This window comes from Rutidosis leptorrhynchoides, chromosome 2 (genome assembly GCF_046630445.1).
Source record: "Rutidosis leptorrhynchoides isolate AG116_Rl617_1_P2 chromosome 2, CSIRO_AGI_Rlap_v1, whole genome shotgun sequence".
Taxonomy (NCBI): Eukaryota; Viridiplantae; Streptophyta; class Magnoliopsida; order Asterales; family Asteraceae; genus Rutidosis; species Rutidosis leptorrhynchoides.
This window is the reverse complement of record NC_092334.1, coordinates 671,972,647-671,980,627: the sequence shown is the minus strand read 5'-3', so window position 1 is coordinate 671,980,627 and position 7,981 is coordinate 671,972,647. Positions and strand designations below refer to the sequence as shown.

Genomic DNA, 7,981 nt, shown 5'->3' with positions numbered 1-7,981 from the left:
AATTGAACGCATATGCCAAATGATTCACTATACAATAATCAAATATCAAATAATGATAGTTGCAATAAATGTACTTTTTCAACTGAAAGATCAACAGCAATGTGAAGGTATATTTCAAAAAAACTTTTTTGTATCTTTCTAATACAAAAAAGTTAATGTTGTAACAATCAAGTGCAAATAAATGATTTTTCATACCTTATGTAAACTTACCTTATGCTAATCATACACCGGCTTGCCATCAGGCATCAGCTCAGCTCAGGGGCTCTGACTATAGGTACTCAAACCAAATCCTATTATCCAGCAATCCAGCAATTAGAAAAAAGAATACAATATAGTGGTAATTGAAAGTTTTCATAAAAACCTCTGACTTTGAACTAAATCTGAAACTTTTTTTTTTAAACTTAAAAAAGTTGGCTCAGATCTGGAATCGAGGCTTGAGGACAAAAGAATGGCTAAAATTCCCTACAAATTAAACAGCATAATGTTAATATGAGATAAGAAGTATTTAATGTATGAACATTGCCATGAATAATATGAATTGCAATAAATATATATCTATAGATGAAAATTGTTGAGTTTATTAATTGAATTTGTATATTAATTTTAAAAAGTTTTAGTGTATTAATTGAGGCTTAGCTTATGCCCTTAGGGCATGAGTTAGCCAATCCCTAATTATTATTACCTGTATATGTAAAAATCGATAAGGACAAAAATCGACTGGTGCTGGTAACGAAGGTGGATGCGGCGGTGCTGGTGGACGATGGTGGACACGGCGGTGATGATGACGACGTTAAGGAGAGGACGGAGCAATTAAAACCGCCACGGAGATGACGCTGCTACATTGGGGAGTCGCTGATAATCGCAAGACAACCGTAGCCAGAAACTTCTGGTAACTGGGGAGCAGGGAGTAACTAAATAAGGTTGGCGTAAAATTACAAAAATACCCTTTATGGAATTAAAAAAGCCGGTGAATAGTAAAACTATATACTTTATTGATATAATTGTAATTGTAATGTAATGTAATATGGAGGTGATAAGTCACAAAAAGTGGCCCAAACTGGAATTAAGAGCGACGAAAGTTTATGCGAATCTTTGTGTTTTTATAGTAATTTTATTTTCCTACGCTTATTATATATATTATATATTATATCATTATTATAATGGATGGATAATGGATAGTACTTTAAATATACGCGTTCTTTTTAGCAAAAACTTTTATTTGGTAAAAGTGTAGATTGACAGGGACACCTTAGCCCTGTGTTGCCTTTGACAACCCATACCGCCCACCCCACAAGGACTAAGTATTACAATGATTTTCTTTTAGAACAGCGATACGAATTTAAAGCACTAGGAGTCGTTCAGTGTTAAATCTTAATGTTAAATTTAACAATGGATTTAAAAGTGAGGCCAAAAAAGGAGAAATCGTTCGGTGCTAAATTCGTTATTTTAATATTATTATTTAAAAAAATGAAGAAGAAAGAAAAGAAAAAAAAAAGAAAAAAAAACAGCATTACATGGGTAACGGTGGTTGGCGACGGTGGTTTAACGCCGGGACGGAGTGGCGGCAGGTTGACGTCCTCGGCGTTAAATGGTTTAACGGTGCAAGATCCATCGACTCTCAGAGCTCTTACAATGATATACAATATAACTAAGCCTTTGGCTGAGTGGTACTGGGTACTCGAAAAAGAATCTTGTATCCGGCCCGGGTTCGAGTCTCACCAGAGGTTTTACCTCCACGAATAAGAATCTCGTGTTCCGGGTTCGGGTTGACAGGTTTCCTCTTGGGAGGTGTTACATAAACGGGTAAGTGATTTAGATATCGCGTTCGGACCCTCGTCAATGACTACTAACATGCTGGTATGAAAAAAGAGATGTAAACCGAGCGCTCTGGGCTTGACCCATTTGTCTATGTACAGTTTGTTTGTGCAAATTATGACCCAAATTCATATAACACACATATCGTTTGAATTGGGTCATGGTAATAATGCATCATCATAATAATATAACCACAATCGATTATTCTAGTTGTTGATTAGGGCGTTAAGGGTACAAATTTTTGTTCCTAACTTTTTGGTTATTCTCAAAGTTCATGCACGTATTCCTTTTTTTTTTTTTTTTTTTTTTTTTTTTTTTTTTTTTTGATAAAATCTTCAAGCACCGAGTAATTTGTATTATAGATTGGTATTTTCTGTTTAAGTTTAGTTGTCTTTCTGATTATTGCCCTTTATGCTAACAAAAATGGAGGTAGTTGCCGAAAGTTAATAAAAGTATCTTTGATTTTGTCAGAGAATGTTGATCTGCACTAGTGATTGGGTTGATTGTTATTAACCAATGTTTAGTATAATACTCCGTATGTTAGTTGTATAACAATAACCTAATGGGTGATTATCTTTCTTATTTTGATTCACAACTTCATGCAAAATGTCACTCGAAAACACCACTCTCAATTTCTTAATATTTCTCCTTTTTATTATAACAAATAATAATAAATGTTGTTCTCGGATTGGTAAACTAAACGTTATGCAATTACCTCCAAGAATCACATACTCCAAATATATTACAGGCCCCCCAAAATACATACAATAAATACAATTATAAAGAAAGAATATGGAACACCAACTCGATTAAAATGACGAAAGCAGCCACCAGAAACAGATCATCTCAGAGAAAACTGGATCTCCTCCAATGTTTTGCCCTTTGTTTCGGGTACCAAGCAGGACGTAAATAAAACAGTAGCAGCACACATAGCCAGGTACAAAGTGAATGTTCCTGTTTAAATGTAGAGATACATAAGACCCCAACTATAAGTAATACGGGTTAATTTTTATTTTTATTTTTTTTACAATGACCCAATAAAGTTAGCTTGTCAAATATGATCACATGGTTTGTATTATCTCAACAAAAATCTAACTTTTTACAAATGAAAAACACTTTCAACCCGTTACACGTTTCCATTTGAAAAGGTTTTTCTCTGTTTAGGGAGTATTTTTTTTTACCCAGATGAACGCAGTCTATCCGGGTAACATGTGACCGTTTCCGACCATTTCATCTGGTCACCTTGGCCAAGATATGTTTCCAGTGATGTATGAACCTGAGACGTTATGGGAGGAACTCGGGCCTAGACTCTGGACTATCTTGGGATGGTTATAGCTACTTTTTAGCGTGTCGAATATAATAACACGGTTGTATTATCTCAATAAGAATCTAACTTTTTACTAATGGAATAACAATTATCAGCCCTTTTGACCTGTTTCACTTTTCGCTACCTTTTTACGCGTAATCTTTTTACCCATTTAGCCCGGTAGAGATAGAACATAAACGCAATCAACACATTTCCAAATAAAAAGGGCTGACCATGTTATCTATAATCACCAACTTTAGTGGCGATTAAAAAAAGTCATAGTAATTTTCATTACTTAATTTGTGGAGAGAGAGAGAGAGAGAGAGAGAGAGAGAGAGAACCTCCACTACTCCATGCTAAAAGCAAAGGTGCTGTCATAGTAATGAGCCACGCGATGAACCAATTGGCTAACGTTGCTATGCTCCCAGCAAGTCCTTTTATATTCACAGGAAGAATCTGTAACACACACACACACACACACACACACACACACAAAAAGAAATAAAATGTACATGAATGAATAACACATAATTTTTAATATGACAACATCATGTATATAATTACCTCGGACATTATAATCCACGGGATCGGTCCCATTCCAAGAGAAAAAGCAATCACCATACCCTGTTTCAACATAGTGGTTAATTAAACACAATAAAAGATAATATCAAACATATTTGTGATCAGCATAGTATTATAGGACAAAAAAAACATACCACAACTCCAACCACCGATAAGATACCCATTGCAGCATATGATGAAGAACTTTCATCCACAAAACCCTACATAATTTTCACAATATTACAATAAACACAAAAAGTAATGAAAAAATATAAGGAAATAGATTATTACCTTGCTTTAAACAAAAAGATAATAATTACCTTAACAAAGAAGGAAGTTGCAACGACTACTAGACTGAGAGTCATTCCAGCAGAAGACACCTAAAAACGTACAAGGAACGCTTCTATTGTCATTTAAGTACGTGTTAATCGAAATGTTTGTAATGTGTAGTAACATTGGTACCACTTACAGTTAACAAAATTCTACGGCCTGTTTTGTCAACCAACCATGTGGATACGGCAGTCGCAAGAACCTATGCGGTACAATGTTCTTAGTTAGATAGACAAATAGATTATAAATTATAGTTTATATAACATTAATTATGAAGTAAAGTAAATTATGAAATAAAGTTATTAGTAGCTGTTGATGCTTACTTGGATCGCACCAAGTCCCAACGTAGCCACATCACTACTAGAAATTCCTGTCCATAAAATAACATATAACATATGATATTAATATAATTAATAATATGATATGATTATATAAATGTCTAACATATGTTTGGGATTATTATTATTATTATTATTATTATTATTATTATTATTATTATTATTATTATTATTATTATTATTATTATTAGGTGTCAAATATTGACCTGCAGATTGAAAGATGTTACTGGCATAGAAGAGTACGCCATTGATTCCACTTGATTGTTGAAGGACGAGTAAACCAATTCCTATCTGCACAAATTAACTTATTTACAGATTATTATTATCATCACTATGAAAAAATGAAGATTTTTTTAAATAAAACATACCATCAAAGGGAACCAATATCTTCTGTGTTTAAGGTCTGAAAAACGAATTGCAGTTCTTCTGTTTGACGATGCAACGGACCTCTGAAAAATGTAAATAATGATCATTTAATATTAGATCAGGCTTTGATGATACGAAAAGAATTCACAAAATCAGCAGTTCTGGTGGGTTGGGTAACGGATCAGGACGAGATTCGGTCAGATGGTTGAATGTTAGTTCGGGTCAAAACAGGTGAGGGTTGGGTTGACCAAGAAAACATAGTGTCCAAAGAAGTAATAGACCTTTTACATAATTAGAACCATAATTTTCAATGATCGTGCAATTTTCTGAAGAAAATGATTTATGAGGGCTTAATCCATTTAAAATACACTTTGGACGACTAACGATTCGTTCGACACGTTTGACCTGTATCCTTCTATGTAAATAAATTTTTACCCGTTTTGTAAGTTAGAAATGAATTCATAACCTAGGATAACGAATTTGAAAGTAACTGGGTCTACTTTGCCACTACTAGTTTGATGTACACAATTAAAAAGAGATTCACCTTAATTTCATTTACTTCAACAGTAATATCAGTATCAAAACCACGAAGAACTTGCAAAGACGATTCAAAATCATCTGTCATACCCATCTTTGCCTGAAAGATTGAGACAATATTGCTCGGTAGTTAATGCTATTAAATAAATCAAATAAGTGCATAACGTTTTATAAAAGCTTACCAGCCACCTAGGAGATTCGGGGATGAAAAAGAGACCAGGTATCAAAATTAAGCATGGCAAAGTTCCTACAATAAGATATATGGTCACCATTAGATGTGCCAGATTCGACAAGATTCAATTATAAACGGGTCATTTTACTTGTAAACGGGTCAATTTAGGGAAAGGGAAACGGTATACAATTACCTAAAACTGCAAGCATTCTCCAATTGACAAAAAGTCCAAGCAAATACGCAAGCATTATCCCAATTGTGACAGATAGCTACGAACACCCATAAACACACATAATTTAAAATAAAATAAATTCACAAATAAGAAAGTATAGATATTAACACGTATAATCAAAAGTCAACATACTGACTTTCTGTATGAATTTACCTGATTGACAGAACCTAGTCCACCTCTCATGTTTTGTGGTGCTATCTCGGCTATATAGACAGGAACCTTTGTAATACGACACAAAATAAAATTTGTAATAACTTTTCAATAACAATATGCTTCCAAAAACTAATATATTATTATACATAGAACGCTTACCGTATATGATACGATCCCGACACCAAAGCCTTCCAACAATCGTCCCATGTAAAGAAACGGTGTATCCTACGAAAAATACAGCCATTTTGAATACACAACTCAGCCTCTAGAAAAATTATAGTTTTATTTAAATAAAAAAAAAAAAAAAAAAAAAAAAAAAACAACTGAGTGATCGTTAGGAGCTTACTTGGGCAAATGATATACAAAGCCAGCCAATAATATTAGGGATAGCTGCAATCATCAAGGACTGTAGTTTCGACCAGATATACCAAAATTGTCATTTATGCACAACAAATATATGTTACAGATCAACTACTTCATAATTTTGGATCTTAAATGTATTTAATTTAATGTTATGTACGAAATGAAAAGGGAATGATATACCCCTTTTCGGCCAATATATTCCGCAATTTGACCACTAGCGATTGCACCAACCATAGCACCCACATTTGATAAAGATCCAAACAAAGAGAACTGCAACTCAATACTTCAAAAATTAATCCATGTTCATCAAAAATAACATCAAGAACCAAATATTAAAACTTATAAAATGATTAGCAAACATACCTCAGACACTGTAAGTTTAAGATCTCTCATAATAGCATTTTGAGTAGGTGATGAATAACCACCCTGAACAACAACAAAAAATATCAATCAGTGTTTGTAAATTTAAAAATGTTCACCATCTGCCAACGAAGTATTGCTTCAACGGCGTCCCCTTCATCTTGCGTGTTGGGGCTGGGTTAGGTCATGGGTTCGAGCCTAGCTCTGCCTATCCTATTAATTAATCTGCCTGAAATATGAAATATGAATATCCAGATTGACCCAGGGGTTCTCCCGGATCCAATCAGGATTCAAACCCGGTTCGCCGGCCCCTCGGGATGGTTAAAGGATCGGGTTACTGTAATGTGATACAGGTTTCCTCCTGAACGCGTGTGTGTGCAAATGATGCGTGTCGTTGAAATAAATGACACACTATGCAAAGTTTGCCGTTCAAAAAAAAAAAAAAATTGTTCACCATCTAACAATGTTTAATTGCTGTATTGTTTCTTTTGCTGCAAGTTACTAAAATTGACACAGATCCCTATCCTAAATTAGTATGATTGTAACTTATAAGGCAAACTAAATCAACAAATTACCACAAATCAAACTATAATTGGAAGTCAATTGAAGTCAAACATGCAAAAAACAAGACAAAATGCTTACAGTGAAACCGAATTGAATGGGACCAAGAGCAACGATTAAAACACAAGCAAGAACAGAAACAGAGCGATCTCTAATCATTTGAGATGACGTCATCATACTGGATTGTCTTGAGCCCATACGATACCAACTACCGGTATGTAGAAATGGTTTTCTGAGATCTTTTCCATCTTCATGATCGGAACTCATGATTCCCTGATTTCTTGTTTATAACGTTTCGATTATTTATGTAATTTATGTAATTATGTGATATGATTGCAGGAATTAAAACTACATAATATGTGTTCGACGAAATGTCTGAAAGAACGTTGAATTGGGAATTAGTGACAGGCGACTACTGAAATTGTAGATGATGATGATGTGTCAAGGGGTGTCTTTGAGCTGATCTTGTGTAGCTGATGTGTTTATGTGAATATTTTAATTCAATTGCATTTCCTACTCTTATTTATTTTTCTGTTCTATCTATTTTGTTTGAAGGATAGACAAATAAATAAATAGATACAAAATTTCACTATTCATGTATTCATAGATAGATACAAATGATTTTTCTGTACTATTTAGGAAAAGACCATATTTTTACTCACACAACTCTTTAGAGCTCCAAAATTTTGAAAGGTTTAAAATTTTGAATATATAAATATTTTTTTCAATATATTTAATTAAATTAAATAAAAATTGGGAATTAAAGTTAAAATATCTTATTTTTAATAATTAAATACAATATAAGTAAATAAATAAATAAATTGAAGTATTAATTATTAATTCGTAGTAAAAATAATTTAACGTATATGTGAATTCATTTTATTTTC

The 7,981-nt window shown here is 33.3% G+C and overlaps 1 protein-coding gene across 1 annotated transcript; it reads right to left on the bottom strand.

Annotated features, from left to right (window-relative positions):
• Window positions 1-2,409: 2,409 nt before the first annotated feature.
• On the bottom strand, window positions 2,410-7,643 carry LOC139893922 (sugar transporter ERD6-like 6). Its single transcript, XM_071877122.1, has 18 exons — window positions 7,176-7,643; window positions 6,537-6,599; window positions 6,354-6,443; window positions 6,157-6,216; window positions 5,970-6,035; window positions 5,811-5,876; window positions 5,619-5,694; window positions 5,436-5,500; window positions 5,261-5,353; window positions 4,719-4,799; window positions 4,557-4,641; window positions 4,336-4,382; window positions 4,152-4,214; window positions 4,003-4,062; window positions 3,838-3,903; window positions 3,686-3,745; window positions 3,463-3,577; window positions 2,410-2,769 (listed from the first exon to the last, which is right to left on the bottom strand). Exons 1-18 carry the CDS (start codon window positions 7,359-7,361, stop codon window positions 2,657-2,659), a joined length of 1,455 nt encoding a protein of 484 aa, XP_071733223.1. The 5' UTR covers window positions 7,362-7,643; the 3' UTR covers window positions 2,410-2,656.
• Between the last annotated feature and the right edge of the window lie 338 nt (window positions 7,644-7,981).

Excerpts from the sequence above, each read along its gene's own strand:
- LOC139893922 (XM_071877122.1), bottom strand. The coding sequence starts at position 7,361 with ATGAGTTCCGATCATGAAGATGGAAAAGATCTCAGAAAACCATTTCTA. Across the intron at positions 6,444-6,536 it reads TTAAACTTACAGTGTCTGAG|TTCTCTTTGTTTGGATCTTT; the intron begins GTATGTTTGCTA and ends ATTGAGTTGCAG. Across the intron at positions 3,904-4,002 it reads CAACTTCCTTCTTTGTTAAG|GGTTTTGTGGATGAAAGTTC; the intron begins GTAATTATTATC and ends AAAATTATGTAG.